Below are 16,345 nucleotides of genomic sequence, written 5' to 3' on the forward strand. Positions count from 1 at the left end.
TTCTGTGGTCTCACAGGCTTATTTTTAGCCTACCTGCTAAATCCATATTTTTAGCCTCCCTGCTAAATCCATATTTTTAGCACTTCAAAAATGACAGACATGGCAAAGGTTTTAGAGGGGACAAGTTCAGGGATCCAAAACAGATAATACTGTTAGATTGCGGTGTATTGCATTATTGTCCCAACAATTCTAAGTTGCATTTACCTCTAGGGCAGGCATAGGCAAACTTGGCCCTCCAGATGTTTTGGGACTACAACTCCCATCATCCCTAGCTAACAGGACCAGTGGTCAGGGATGATGGGAATTGTAGTCTCAAAACATCTGGGGGGCCGAGTTTGCCTGTGCCTGCTCTAGGGTCTACGGAATGCCATTAACTAAAAACTGGTATTTTGCATAAATACAGACTAGTGCATAAAGAGGTAGATTAATGTGATGATCATAGGAGCATCTGGCTACCCAACAACCCAGCCTGCACATGGTGCATCCTGCGGCACATTCTGCATAAACTCTCTCAAGCACCACCCACGTTCAGTTACTTTCAGGGAAATGCAATATATCAGTGAAAAAAAACAGAAACGGTACCTCTTTGGTTTTGGTCATGGTCTCTGCTATTATACTGGCTGCTCCAGGATCATCGGTAACAGGAATAAAAGGACGAGATGAGGCTGCAGAAGCCGAAGGAGTTACAGCTGAAGGAGTCACAGCATCGTCTGTAGAAGCCACCTAGCCAAGCAGAGTTGCATGACAGTAAGAAAGCTTGTTGAATCAGATACAGCAGGACTTTGCAAAGCATTTGCATCCTGTTTAAGCAGTATAAAAAACAAGTCAATAACCACAACAGTACCGTACACAACTACCCTAAATTTTAAAAAATCAGAAGTTCACCTTTGCCCAATTATTTTCATTGCTCCAAAGGACCGTTGCCCTGGCAAGAGCTTACCAACAAAAATGCAAGCCAAACATGCACAGCTGGGCTTGCCAGCTTCTGCAGTCACCTTTCTTCCACTAAAAATTCCCTTCTGGAGTCCTTCCATAAGATAAATGCTCAAGATGGCCTTTTTCAAACAACTATGTAAGATGTGGAAATTTAAATTTGTATCCTTAGCATCTACTATGTGAGCTAACTTTGGTGTCTTAAAAATCTTGCTAATTTACTTTTCCAGGTGTAGTGCGATTCACCCCGCAAGTGACTACAGTGGTACCTTGGTTCTCGAACGGCTTGGCTCCCAAATTTGGCAAACCCGTAAGTGTTCCGGTTTGCGAACATTTTTTGGAAGCCGAACATCCGAGGCAGCTTCCACTTGAGTGCAGGAAGCTCCTGCAGCCAATCGGAAGCCGCACCTTGGTTTTTGAAAGGTTTTGGGAGTCGAGCGGATTCCCAGAACGGATTAAGTTCGAGAACCAAGGTACCACTGTATTTTTAAATCTTGCAAGATGGATTGCAAACAATACAAAACCTTCTATGCTGAAACAAATCTAGACGATCAATTGAAAGTTTTCTACTACCCATCTTTCTAATAATTCAGTCAAGGGGGTGGGGAGTTGGGGGTGGGGGAATTACCTCCACTCTCCTGTCTTGCCATGGGGTTGGGCTCAGTCTCTCTTCTACATCTACCACTAGCATACTATCTTCCCCATTGGGTGCACTGCCCGTAGAAGAAAGGTCTGGAGGAGCAGGCGAGGAAGACAAACATTCCACTGGCGCAATCATACTTGCAGGCATTAGTGCTCCAACCACAGCATCCCTAAAATAAAAAAGGAAAGCATTCAGAATAGTATTTTGTTACATTACACTTGCCTCACTGGGCAGAAAAGACATCAGATTCATTATTAGCCTTTTTTAAAATTACATTGTGATAAAGTCACACAGAATCATGGCACCTGATCCAGCAGTACCACAAATAAAGAACCCTCTTCAAGCATCCCTAACAGGAGAGGCCACAAAACAGAATATAGCCTACCATTCTTTTTAAAAATTAAAAATAAAATACACGATAAGCAGGAAAGACTAAGTCAAAAGAGACTGAGGACAAGTAAAACACTTCAAAACTTGTAACAAAGATACCCTAAGTAAGTTAGTGGTCTGCTTTGGCTATGAAAAATTACACATACATATGTTGCTTCCCCCCACCCACCCACTAAAAACTGACCTGTTAACAAGTTTATTTAACACCCAGAAGAAAACTCATATTATATGAACTGTCCAATCTGCAAAGACATCTGCATCACACACCAAAAAAACCAAGTATACTCCAGATGAAAAGTGATAGACAAACTTCTGAACCAAATGGTGTACTTATATGATTTGTGAAATGAGCAATTTCCTTTCACAGCATCCAACAGGCATCAGAAAACCTGAGTGTAAGAGCCAAGCCCAATTAGATACTAAAAGAAAATGTACTTAACCATGTATCCTTATGCCCAAGCTTACCTGGCATACATGATCTGTAATGCTGTCAGTATATGAGACAATGCCTGCTGTTTGGCAAGGTTGCCATCTAGTGACAAAAGGATCTTGGCAAGAGAAGGCCGGTTAGGTTTAGAGGTGTTTGCACCATTGATTTTGTTACTAGCAGCAGAAGAATCGGCATCTGATGGGACACCTACAGGAAATAAAAAGATTTCCAGGTTTCCCATTAGGACAAATTTACACACAGACTTCTTGGCCACAGAAGAACAAGCAGGGAAGCCCAAAGCTAGTTTGGGACCAAATATAAACTGGGAAATATATTTGGCTCCTTCCTTCATTGTTTATAGATTTCCATTCCCTGTCTCCCTGCCCCCTCATACACATACAATCTCCTTCTCCCATCCTTTCTCTCACACACACCTTTGTGTTTTGCTACGTTCAGTGTTTTGCTACGTTCAGTATTTTTAAGATGACACTGTGGAGAAAACTTATATTTTACCATTAGAATGACTCTTCAATTAATTCAGTCCTGTTTTGCATGTCAAATTTCAGTTCAAGTTAGTACCAGAAGGCCAGGCCGGGGGGGGGGGGGGGGAGACTACACACACACAAAAAATACATCAAATGCATCCTTACATATGTGTGTGTGTGTGTGTGTGTGTGTGTGTGTGTACACACACACACTATGCTGGCACTGGCACTCCTTTCTTTCTCTATGGCCCTGGTTAGCATCCCTCTTTTAGCAGAGGCCTTATTTGAAACTGAACAAGAACTTGAGAGTCAGAAACCTTGTGGACCCCCCCCCCATTCCTCCCCCCCCAAAGAATTATATGGTTTAAATGAAGAAAGTAGGGAGGAATTAAAACCAGATAACTAGGAGTGGATTTTTATGTGGCAGGCGGGTGAACACCATTCACAGTTTGGCTCCTCAAAACTAATTCCTGGGCTCAGAATTCTTCAACCTCAAGTGTCATGTCTTTTGTTCTTGGGTCCAGTAGATCCCACAAGGCTGAGGTCTGGCCACTAGCTTTCTCTCTATGGCGATACTCTTTTGCTAAGCACACACACCACAACAATGCTTTCCTCTCTTACGCTTATTTGTCATTTATTTATTTATATTACCCAAATAGGATGCTCCTAAAGGGTCTCTCGCTGTTTGAAAGAGAACGGGTTCGTGCACAGAGGGTGTAGCTACGTCCATGGTTGTCCAAGCCACGCTATGGGAAGACCCACAAGCAACACGGGTGATTTTCTGGCCTTCCAAACCTTGCACCAGAGTGGGCTTTCTGTTGACTGTAGTTGTCCCATTGCCTTGCTGTCCATGATCATTATCTCCCCAAGCATAAACCTGCCAATAAATCAAATCATTCTGTGCATCACTCTTTTTCAGTGAAAATTTCACATACAGCACACTCAAAGTAATATAGATAAATGATTGAGCCACTGGATATCTAACTGATGCAGAATCTTGCTCTGAACTCAGTTGTGTAGAGGCAATCCTCATTTTGTGTGTGGGTTACATTCTGGACCCCCACATGCATCAGAAGAGCAAACAAAAGCCCCTTCCACCCCATTTTGTGATCTCTTTATGATATTTTGGGGCTATTTTCAGGTTCTGCACTGTGCGCACATCCGCAGTCACACGTCATTCAGACCCACCAAAAAGAGCTGCTGCTTGTATCCATATGCCCCATTATCTTTGCTGAAATTCAACCCAATGGAGGTTAAGTTTCAGTCTAAATGGAACTGGAGCAACCGGCTTGAATAATGATTCCAGAAAGACACAGTTCATCGCACATGCTACTACACTCAAAAGAAATACAGCTTAGTAAAAATTTTACATAGTGGCTCAAGTTATAGCATGGCTAAGAGTGAACAAGGAGTGCATTTTTGTTTCTGGAACTATTATGCTCCTCCTCCCCTCCTCCTGCTGGTTCTGCTGCCTTGCTATGAAAAGCTACATCACAGTTTGATTTACTATTACCTCCAAACCCGGTCTACTGGGATGTCTCACTTCAAAGCACAGTTTGGTTTTGGCTTACTGCTTGTAGCTTGTTGGGGGAGACAAGCTCAAGTCCAGATGTAACTCTTGGCAGTGCAGCAGCAGCAGGGGAAGAGTGAAGCAGCCACAATTTTTTCCTAATGTGCAGTGCGCATGTTAAATCATTCATGCTAAGCCACAGACTAGCTTAGTGTACATGTGAACTAGACCAAAGATCACTGGCCACTATGAAGTCCCAATACAGGCCAAACAATTATGAAAATAATTTTAGGAACAAAAAAAGCAGGTGATCCACATTAGCATCTACCTCCCTGACTGCTTCACCAGCAATGTTGATATATTTATTCTAGTGTTTCCAAATGCAATTAAAATTCTTGGCAAAATAATTTCATAAAGTGTAGCTTCCTGGTGGCTATTTCTGAAGCAAAGTGAGTGGCAATGAGGAATAGGGACTTCACAGCACATGCCTCTGGAAAATCATTCCTATTCCTTCATTAGGCTCCCTCGTTGCTGACTTTTTAAGGCACCCAAATATATTACTCTTCTAAGATGATTTGATGCTTCTATTATATTTGGTTTCTGTTGCCAAATGTCACCTTTGTGGAAGTTTTCTGTGGTTTTGTATTTGCCGAGGGCCTCATAAATTCCACTGATTAAGAGGGCGGCATAAATATTCTAAGCAAACAAAGATAATCATTTTACAATAGCTGCATTTGCTAAATGAAGACTGTAAACAAAACACACTGATTGTTCTTTCTTACTGGCTTAAGGGAAGGGGAAGAGGAAGAGGACAAACATTATTCCATTTGCTGAGATAGAACCACTTGATATAATGGACAATGTGGCAAAAACTGTGAAATGTAAATTGCACTGGAAAACATCCTTACTTATTCATTGCCAGGAGCTCAAAATTCAGTCCAGAACAAGTTATGGCAAGTAGATCCCATGGAACTTACTGCCACGTAATGGTCTTGTGATGGATTGACAAATGGTTCTTACCTGCCCTGTGTCAGTGACTGCTAGGCAATGGAGTGCACCTACAGCCACATGCACAATCTTCTTCGCCCTCAGCCCTTCTACCACTTGGGGTTTTCGTACATGGACATCTGTTCCGTGTCCTAGTCTGAAGTAGTCGCCTTTGCCCCTGAAGACGAAACAATAACATTGTTAGGATGATTATGTGTTTCTCTGATGACTGATCAGGATGCAACCCTACGATTCCATTCTTCCTATCAGTTTGGCTGGTTTTATGACAATTGTGTGGGGGGGGGTGCAATTTGTTAAACGCGACATACCATGTCCAAACCACCCCGGACTTGGTTAGAGCCAAAGAGAACTGAGCTCCGCACTCTATCTGGCAGACTCCCTGGCCATTCAGCCTTTCAATGTTCTGAGGAATGTTACATCCTTCGCTTCCTCCTCGACCGAGTTTTCCAAAGTCTCCATCTCCCCAGGAAAATACGAGCCCTAAGGAAAACAGGCTTGCGTTAATTGCTGCAACGGCCATACGATATTAAAGCAGCAATAAGGAGGAGAGGTTTCTTACCCTCATCGGTCAAGGCCAGCGTCTGAGCATCTCTGCTCCCACAAGCAACCTGAATGACCCTATGACCAAGGAGCACTTTGACCTACAAGGCAGAAAACACAGGAGGTTCATTCATTCATTCTGAACTGTGTGCAATTTGCTCACAACTTAAGAGATACAGTTGATCTACAGATACCAGTTTAGACCAGAAGTTCAATTTAGCACAGTGAACCTAAGAGAAAAAAAGTTAATTTAAGCCGCACCCCACCCACACCCCAAAAAAAGGTCTGCACGCTCTCATTCCAGATCTCAAGAATGGAAGACTAAGAGAGGAAGAAGGAAGAGTGGCTGAGCGCTTTGGTATCTGTGATTGCTGCTAACCAACAATAAAACAATCCAAAAACTTGGGTCTGTGTAAGCTGCAATTAATTACAGAAAGCAACAACACTGACTGAGTCATCTCCTGATCCAATGAAGAAGAAAGAAACTTACCATTTTATTTATTCATTATCTCAGGGTGGATTTCAAAATAACACATAGGTAAGAGATCCGAAGTTTAATAGCCAATATGATAAAAAATTCCTTACCCAATATATTCATTGTATCAGGCAATGCATCCAGCAGCAGCTGTACTTGTTAAATTAACCCCCTCCCAAAGGGCAATGTGACAGAAAGGGAAACAACGCTGGCACCAGCCAGATCTCAGAGGGGAGGGCATTCCATAAATGGGGGTGTACATTTCACACACTTCATTAGGTAGGTCCATCTTACACTCTGATCCAGATACCCAGAGCATTATTTTAAAATGTCACCTCTACTATATACTGAGTGAGGGCATTTGGGCTGTTTTCCTACTTTTGCTGTATTTCAGCAAGCCTATGCGCTGAAGTGACCTAAGGTGGGAAAACATATTCTGATTTTACCATCTTTGGCTTAAGCTGCGTAGTGTTGTCTCCATGTCCCAGTCGACCATATTCCCCGAGGCCCCATGTATACAATTCACCGCTGGAGGTGATGGCAGCACTGTGAGAACTTCCACAGGCAATATCTCGGATCCGCTTTGTTTTCAGTGCTTCTATCAGCCTTGGTTTATCACAGTTCCTGAAAGCAAAAACAAAACCCAAAATGCATTGTGTTCGTTTAGTCGGGTTATTTAATTATACTTTAAATTAGGTATCACAAGCTAAATGAACTGAGTGTCCAATATCCAGCAAGCTCAGAGCAGCAGCAAAAATGGCATCCTTACATTCTACTGAAGTGACCAAGTTTCCCATCATCTCCTTCGCCCCAAGAGAATACCTTCCCATCAACAGTTAAAGCCATAGCATGGCGGCCACCTGGAATGGATAAGAATAGGAGAAGGTTGACAAGGTAACACACCAAGATTAGAGGGGGGGAGGGAGAATCAAACAGTAGAAAGAAAGCTCTTCAGAAAAGTTGGTAGCAACAGTGGCTTCCCTGCACTCCCTTCCGTGACAAAATGCCTTGTGCATATCTCTAATGTTAAATTATCTAACCAAAACTGATTGAAACCCGCATTGCATTTTGCTTTTACACAAAAACATAACACACTCCCAATAGCTCGTTTGAAATTTGTGGTTGAACCCAAAGCAGAACAGGAAGATCATGTTCAGATCAGAGGGTTAGCTGTAAAAAAATGAAACTGGGTTTAGTGATTCCAACCAGAAAACATAGTGGCTCCAACCATGGACGTTGTTTTAAAGTATGGTTTAATGCGACTGTGGAACAGGCGGACTGCATGTAGAATGTGACAGCCTCCTTTCTGTAGCAGGCAAGTCTAAGGAACTAGAGACCACTGTGTGCAGCATCTCAGTTTGCTAACGAGCACCACAATGTAATTACAATACATTTAAGTATATTCCACCCTGCTAAATGAAGAAATGGGGGAAACTCAAAACAACTCAAGTTGCTTATTTCCACTCTGTACTTTCACCCCATCACATGGCTGCACACATTTAAACCCTAATCTACATTTCACAATATTACTTACTTACTTCACCAAACTTTTATTAGGCATTACAAATATAAGCTATCATAAAACATCCATATGTAAAATTTTAAAATATATACATATAAAGAGCCATGTAAAAATATGCAATAATGAGGATTTTCAATGGAGTTTCCTTCCCGCTAAAAAGTGCCATTCACCACTTTAAGAGATGCTATTGATAAAAACTCAGCAGTTAATTTCGCAATATTCATCCTAGTTTTAGCACAGAGAAAGTGCCCCGCTAACACAAGTTTCTAAGACTAGATACGGCACTTGCCCTTTCACCCATAACACTTCCCTATGCAGAGTACTGTGCAGAGAGAAAGCATGAAGAATACTGACATGCAAAGTAATTTTGACTTCTAAAGTAGTTTGGATAAGAAGCCTATTTCAATTTGACATAATAATCTTACTGATTCCCACAGACAAGAAAGGACAGATTTGGTACCTGAGTGAACAGCAACTTTCTTGACTACATAATTACTGAGAGCAGTAATCTGCCGGGGAATGGGAACGGTTCCACTCGATAAGCCTAATCCCAGTCTTCCATTGGTGGCCTCTCCGCAGGCATACACTTTACCCTCCACAGTCACTAAAAGAGAGGAGAAACTCAGAGTTCCATTACAGAGAAATTAGGACAGCCGAAAGCAGCTTCATTTTTTAAAACAAATACAACACCTTACATATCAGTAGATTTAAAAAGCTGCGTGACAGAGAGCTCCCCTACCTGCAAAAAGGCTTTTGGATCCCCCAGCTACCTGCACCACATTCAAGGCAGAGAGGGTCTCGGAAAACGAAGGAACCTTTATCTGTAAAACGCAAATTATACAGAAAATAAAAAAGCGTAAGGCGTTTCAAAAGCACTGATTTGCCTATGGCATACCTAAACCTGTTCTCTCAATCTTAGAAGTCATCTTCTGATCACCGAGTGAATGCTTGTCGCATGTTCAAAGAATATTCTTTTTATTCAAAAGGTTTTTAAGTCGTGAATTAAGTGTCCCTGCATCTCATTTAGCACCAGCATTCACACCTCCCTTTTGGCCAAAAGCTTATTTCCTGGCCGCCAGGAAATATGCACAGTTGCCAGCTTGACACGATATGTGCTAATCTTATTCACGTTGCTCAGACCCTGTAAGCCGCTCCACACAATGTATTGACTAGCTATTGAACAGCTGTTCCTTAATCAAGGTAGAAATAAGTTGCTAGTTGAAATACCTTTCAAGTTTGGGTCATATGCTTTCAAGTAACGGAAGCCAATGCTTTCCGAAAGAAGCCCAAGAATAAAACCGCAACAACCCATCTTTGCAAGTCTGTTAAGAACAGAAGTCCTGCCAGATGAGACCAAAGTATATCTATGTTCAGCATCCCATACTCATATTGGCCAAGCCCACGAGCAGTGAGTGGATACAACAAGTGCTCTCCCTGCTTGTCCTTCCCAGCAGCTGAGATTCAGAGCCATCCTGCTTCTGACAGTAGACAACGTTCTACCATGTCATATTGTTTACAGGATTTTAGGTGTCCCGGTCCTGACCACTGCACAGAACCAAGTTTTTTTTTAACAAGGATGGCCTCCTCTGTAACACAGCTGAAGCTGCTGCATGGATGTTAAATCCGCAGCAACCGGCAGCTGTTAAGAAGAGGCCTAATCCTTGGCTTAAGGGCTGTACGTAAATTTAATAAATAAACACAATGATCCAGAAAAAAGAGGCATGACAAGACGTTTAAGGTGGTATTGCCTTGCAACACACACAGACACACACAAAGAAAGGAACCACAACGTTGTTTTCATGTATTTCAATAATAATAATAATAAAACACCCAATACCTTAGAACCTTTTAATCCTCCTAGTTGATCTTTGTCATTCAGGCCCCAAACAAAAACTTTGGTCCTTATTGTCGCTGCTGATTCCAGGCCTGTCGTCTTCTTTCTAACAAGGCTAAGCAAGCAAGCAAGGAATGAGTTAACTTTCCAATTTATATATTGGGATTGTCCCTAGGATTTTAATGGTCACCCACCTATTCACTATTTATTTGCAACAACTGCATCACAACTATTTCTGTGAAAATGAATTGAATTTGAGATAGATGTAGTAAAAAGGTAAAGGTACCCCTGCCCGTACGGGCCAGTCTTGACAGACTCTGGGGTTGTGCGCCCATCTCACTCAAGAGGCCAGGGGCCAGCGTTGTCCGGAGACACTTCCGGGTCACGTGGCCAGCGTGACATCGCTGCTCTGGCGAGCCAGAGCCGCACACGGAAACGCCGTTTACCTTCCCGCTGGTAAGCGGTCCCTATTTATCTACTTGTACCCGGAGGTGCTTTCGAACTGCTAGGTTGGCAGGCGCTGGGACTGAGCAGCGGGAGCGCACCCCGCCGCAGGGATTCGAACCGCCGACCTTTCGATCGGCAAGTCCTAGGCGCTGAGGCTTTAACCCACAGCGCCACCTGCATCCCGATAGATGTAGTAGCTTTGTTCTAATGTAACATATTACTACGTAACACTGTATTTTTAAAAAATTAAGTTTCTGGTTGTTGCGTCAGTTTTTGGTACACCGCTCAGAGATATTTTTAAATATATCAAACAGTATAGAAATCAATCAATCAATCAATCAATCAATCAATAATCTGTTAAAGAAAATAAAAATAAGGAACGTTTGGGACAAAGTATTCCTAATCCTGAACTTGAAAGTCCCAACAATTTAGCAGTGTGCAATTACATGTGGTGTTTTACAAGAGATCTTTGCTCTAATATTCCATACCTCCCAGTGTTAGCTTTATCATCTTCATCTTCTTCGTTATCCGAAGCAAGAAAGGGGACTGTAGCCAAGTCTTCATCCTCTGCCCGAATACGCCCCAAAATGCTGAGACCATGTATTTTGCAATCAATGCCAGAGCTCCTGCACTGCTTTATAGCCACTTCAATATACCTATGATACTGAAATTAAAAAGGATTAAGTTTATGTGTTGGTTCTTAATATACTTAATGCCACAAATATAAGAAAATACGTGACAAAAGGATGGAAGACTCTAGAGAACTGCCTCCCTGCCTGCCTGCTTTAATATTATGATTGAGACTATGAAAAGGGAAACGAATTAATTATATATGTATGGACTTGTATCCATTTTTACCTACTTCTGACCTTTCTTCTCCCTCCTGTTTTATTAATATAAAAGGGAATCTTTTTAATAATAAAAAGCCTGAATAAATGAAAGAACCACTCCTGTTCTTAATTCTGCTCAGGTGTGCTCTGTAATGAGCCATCCTAACTTGGTAAGACCTTTATTGCTTTGGGAAAACCTGAGGCACTGTTACTTTTCAGAGAGAGACCCTCAACCACACAGGAGGTCTAACCTCTGACAGACCCCTGGGATTCTGACAAGCGTCTTCCTGCATTCCAATGGATTTTTACTTTTTCTTTAGACGCGGCATCTGCATTGTCTGCATACGCAACTATACCCAACAAAAGGAGGGGATGGGGCTCACAAAAACAATAATTTTGTTCATTAATGTCAAGATTTAAACAACAGACACATAAACTCCAGCCAGTGTCCTCATTAAGCAACATTGCTGTGGAGAGATCACAGAATGGTTTCTTGGCAAACAAACAAAAAATTCCTCATGCGCCCAAAAAAGTAAGTGACAAAGGAACTCTTCACAATAGCAGTGGGCATTTAAATCTGACACCTTGTAGCGGAAAGCCATGGGGAAAACAGAGAATATACATCTTACATGGGTTCAACGCACAACTTTCTTAATTAGTCTTCCCTATAACCAGCAATAACCTACCTCTGTGCAATCACCAAGAAGAGGAACTGTGGTGTCTGTAGGATTAATGTTGATTGTCTTCAGCTCTATGAGATTGTTTAAAGAACTTCCACCTGCAGCATAAGGAAAGAGATGCACGCTAGATTATTTTTAATTTGGGAGTTGTTGTTTTTCAGTACAGGAAACTCTCAATTTATGCAGGGGTTATGTTCCAAGGCACCGCATGTTAAGCGAAATCATGTATATTTGAAACCATTGTAAAAGCCTGCAAACGGCCTAGGACCCTCGTACCTATGGGACCACCTCTCCTGATATGTCCCTCAACCAGAGCCAGGGCTTTTTCGGCTGTGGCTCCAATCTGGTGGAACGCTCTGTCTCAAGAGACTAGGGCCTTGCAGGACTTGACATCTTTCCACAGGGCCTGCAAGACAGAGCTGTTCCACCAGGCCTTTGGCCAGGGCACAGCCTGACTCCCTCCTTTGGCAATCCTCACAGAACTCTAGCCCAATGGTTGCCATTGATCTGATTTGAATTAATTTTATAATGAAATGATTGTAGAATGTTGTATTATTTGACTGTTGTTAGCCGCTCTGAGCCTGGCTTCGGCTGGGGAGGGTGGGATATAAATAAAAAATTTATTATTATTATTATTATTATTATTATTATTAACACCCTGATATGCCCAAGCCCTGCTCCACCCCTTTTTGTGATATTTTCACTTTTGGGTTTGGAATGTACATATCGGTTGCACCTAAAACAGACACTGCCTGTATTACCATACTGCAAGTAAACAAAACAAGTTGCTCAATAATGAAACCAATTCCCTGTAGTCAACACTAACAGTCTCATACCTGAAACCACAACCAACGAGGGCATGTAGCTGCTGTCTGCAGGATCCACAATCATTTTCAGTCTGTGTACGAGGACATCAGGGAAAATCTCCAAACGGATCCAGTGCTGGGGGAGCGGGGGAAGAATGACTGCAATTATCTAAAATTCTCTGGAGGCACAGTGGACTACAGTTACATGTGAACATGACTACTACTCTTAGAATACAACACTTGCAAGTAGTTTAAGATAATAAAAACAGTATTGCTTTTTTCAAAAAAAATATCTGCAGGTATAGTTCTAATTTTATGAAATGATGATGACAGCAATGAGAAGATTACACTGAAATGTGAGGGAAGCTCACGAACGACTTCTTTAAAACTCACCTTTCCTTGGGAGCCAGAAGACTGCCAGCACTGGTCCCCACCATCAATCAAACGTGAGGCCTGATTCACAGAAGACGACACATTCAAATTTTTAACGATTCTTGACCAATCATCCAGTAGCATCCCTCTCTGGCTACTGTGACGCCTCTTCAGTTGCTTTCCAGAGCGGCCACAAAATACTGGAGATTGACCTATTGTAAATAGTTAGTGTTGTAGATTTGAAGACAACTATTTAATTCAGGAGCATGCTGTCCTAAAGGCTGGAGCACTATAGTGAACTGTATTTGTAGAGTTACAGCACAAAGCTCTTCCTACAAGCTTTGTTCACAATAAAGAATTCTGCTGAGTTTATTAGAAAGAGGAGGTCCAATGAAAGTTAATCAGAAGCAGTTTTAGAAAACGGGGTTTCCAGAAACTTTACCCACAACAAGGAATTATGCAGAAACGTCTCAGACTTCATTAAGCTATAACATATAATACCTGGCTCGTTTATTCTTCCGAAAGTGTGTCGTGTGTTATGTTTCCTGGTTTTGAAACAGGTTTCGCAGAAATCAAAGTCATCACAGTTTCTGCATTTAAATCTGGGTCCATTGATGGGAAACATCTGACAGCCATCACACCTAATTGAAACAAAAATTCAATTATCACATTAGCTCTTCTATTCCGTTCACATAATTTAATCCAAACAAATTCTCATTCTATACCGTCTACTACAAAAATGCCTACTCTTTCGGGTTTTTTTACCTGTTGCATCTTGGGGGGGAGGGGGGAATCAGGCCATGTGTTATGTTATATAACACACTAGAAGAAAAAAGATGCAACTTAAAGAAAAAGCCACAATAAAATGGTTAAAGGGCTTTTTATTATTAAAAAAAACCACACTCACGTAACCCCTGGATGAATACTGGGAACAAGTTCCATTTCTGACAGTAATCCAGTCCAATGAGACTGCTGAGGAAAGTCAACAATGACATCTTTACCATTGGCACTAAAAGCTGTGACAAGAGAAGAAATGGAAAATATAAAAAGTATTTGTGAGATATACACATACTTCAGTGACTGCTGTACTGATATTTCCTACTGATGAAACTTCTGGCATAAAATATTTAGTGGTGTACTCAATTCCTTGCTTTAAAACAACAAGCTTTCTATAAACCTGAAAAACAGTATTTAATCCAGATTTTTAGACCGCCTTTTCGTAACTTGCGCCAAATATTTAATGCATGAACACTAACCAGCACTTCTAACTCGAGAACAAGTGTAATAGCTATTGCTTTATCCTGAAAATAAATCAAATCCAAAATGTGAAGCAGGCATATGCTTTATCCTGAAAATAAATCAAATCCAAAATGTGAAGCAGGCATATGTGACACTCTGCCTCTATTTGAAAGCTCGTGTCAAAAACACAACAAACTGCTCTCCCTTTCCTGATGCAATCTGAACTGTCAGGTGGAGGAAAGCACAACGTGACTTTCAGAATGACCAAGTAACTTTTAAAGCTGTGGTGTTCCTTTTTAATAGCTCCTTCAGATAAACTGGAATATCAAATTATGGAAATATCAAGCTCCATGCCATTACATCCCCCCCAACCCGCCAAACAGGTATGTCTTATGTCAAGTTTGTTTACCAAAAAACTTTGACCCTAAATTATGTGACTGAAGCACTGCTCACAAAACAGGGCTTTCCAACCTCCCTGCTTCCTGCTGCTGGTCCCTATTCCCCACCCCCAAAAAACACCCTGTTCCTGAGGATTCAGAGACACAGTGGCCTAGTCCATATGTGACTTAGCATGAGCAGACAGGCTCCTGGGGAAGTTTGCTCTTGGTTATGCATAGAGCTCAATCATGAGCCCTAATTCAGTCCACACGCTACATTAAGCCATGGCTTAGCTCAGAATAGCAAGGCAACAAAACGATAAGGGAGGAGCGAAGTTTCTCGGACCTCTTTCCTGGGAATGCACGCATTCACACTAACACACTAAGCCATAGTTTGGCTTAGAGCGACATGTGAACCAGGTCTTTGGGACAGTGCAAGGGATGCCATGAAGAGCTGCAATGGGAAAACATAACTGGCAAATACTGTTAACATTTGCCACCTTACATGGGCAGAAGTGTCTCCTGCTTGCACAACAATATACTTAGAGCCAAGCCAATACAGTCGTACCTTGGTTGTCAAAAACCTTGGCACTCGTCCGTTTTGGCTCCCAAACGCTGCAAACCCAGAAATGAGTGTTATGGTTTCTTTGGAAGCCAAACGTCCAACGCGGCTTCCGATTGAGTGCAGGAAGCTCCTGCAGCCAATTGGAGGCCACGCCTTGGTTTTTGAACGTTTCCGGAATTCGAACAGACTTCCAGAACGGATTTCATTCAACAACCAAGGTACGACTATACTTCCTGTTCATCAGAATTTGCTATAAAAAGGCAAAGCATTCCAACACTTCAATATTAATCTTGCAGGCAACACTACAATTCTACAAACAACGAAGTCCGTAATTCTGTGCAACCCATCCAACAAACTTTTTCTTTTAAAGAATACACATTACCTTTCACAACTCCCACGCTCCTGTGGGTAACAGATCCCCACTTGTACTTGGGTGTAGTCACAGAGGTTTTTACTCGCACTTTGTCACCAATCTTTATGTGTGATGGAGAGCTCTGTGGGGGGAATCCTATTCAAAAAATGCAAAAGCAATGGAATTAATGTCTTTGGATTTTGAGTGTGTAAAAGACAGCATTAGAATGAATGAAGTAACTGACTTGCCTATAAGTTCAACGTGGATATATCTGACCCAGTAAGTGCCACCTTTCTGTTGCCAATCACATTGCACATTGAGATCATGCAGTCCATCGCGGTCCAATTTGATAACTTTGCCCACGTCACCCTCACAAACCTCCTCATATGTCCTGCAGCATCTAACCATCATTCCCACCTAGGAGGAGGAAAAAATGGATCAATATTTACCACCTAAAGCTTCAACAGAAATGCAGTATCAAAGTAACGACCCTGAACAAGACAGACAACCCTGTGATTTAGGAGAATCTGCAATCACTGGCCCAGTTAATGGCTTGCCGTGAACACGCAAGAAGTGAAGTTACAGGGAACCAGGCAGAGGGCCTTCTCAGTAGTAGCACCTGCCCTGTGGAACATCCTCTAATCAGATGTCAAACAGATAAACAACCACAAAACCTTCTAAAGACATCTGAAGGCAGTCTGTAATTTTGCCTTCTGTACTCCTCCCTGCTAGTGCATGGGGGGAGGGCACACAATTCCTAGCTTATACAAGCAAACTGGGGGCATGGTTTGCTTCTATTATTTTGAACCAGGACTGCACAAGTAAAATGCAATGATCCACACAATCACTGCCCTCAAAAAAAAAAAAAACTGGAGAAGAAATAGGGGGCAATCATGTATGGGATTAT

The 16,345-nt window shown here is 41.9% G+C and overlaps 1 protein-coding gene across 1 annotated transcript in view; it reads right to left on the reverse strand.

The window, feature by feature from the left end:
- The window catches only part of HERC2 (HECT and RLD domain containing E3 ubiquitin protein ligase 2), a 96,369-nt gene that overhangs the window by 26,967 nt on the left and 53,057 nt on the right, over positions 1-16,345 (reverse strand). Inside the window, exons 49-68 of the mRNA XM_083734082.1 lie at positions 15,687-15,855; positions 15,469-15,594; positions 13,813-13,921; positions 13,407-13,546; positions 12,927-13,117; positions 12,564-12,669; positions 11,734-11,825; positions 10,706-10,881; positions 9,774-9,885; positions 8,676-8,757; positions 8,397-8,540; positions 7,184-7,274; positions 6,861-7,038; positions 5,959-6,040; positions 5,708-5,879; positions 5,412-5,556; positions 3,533-3,758; positions 2,432-2,603; positions 1,562-1,745; positions 583-723 (exon numbers count right to left, since the gene is read on the reverse strand). Coding sequence (XP_083590208.1) covers positions 583-723; positions 1,562-1,745; positions 2,432-2,603; positions 3,533-3,758; positions 5,412-5,556; positions 5,708-5,879; positions 5,959-6,040; positions 6,861-7,038; positions 7,184-7,274; positions 8,397-8,540; positions 8,676-8,757; positions 9,774-9,885; positions 10,706-10,881; positions 11,734-11,825; positions 12,564-12,669; positions 12,927-13,117; positions 13,407-13,546; positions 13,813-13,921; positions 15,469-15,594; positions 15,687-15,855 — 2,838 coding nt within the window. The remainder of the gene's footprint in view (positions 1-582; positions 724-1,561; positions 1,746-2,431; positions 2,604-3,532; positions 3,759-5,411; positions 5,557-5,707; positions 5,880-5,958; positions 6,041-6,860; positions 7,039-7,183; positions 7,275-8,396; positions 8,541-8,675; positions 8,758-9,773; positions 9,886-10,705; positions 10,882-11,733; positions 11,826-12,563; positions 12,670-12,926; positions 13,118-13,406; positions 13,547-13,812; positions 13,922-15,468; positions 15,595-15,686; positions 15,856-16,345) is intronic.

The sequence above is a fragment of the Podarcis gaigeae genome (assembly GCF_964106915.1).
Source record: "Podarcis gaigeae genome assembly, chromosome: 4".
Lineage (NCBI taxonomy): Eukaryota > Metazoa > Chordata > Lepidosauria > Squamata > Lacertidae > Podarcis > Podarcis gaigeae.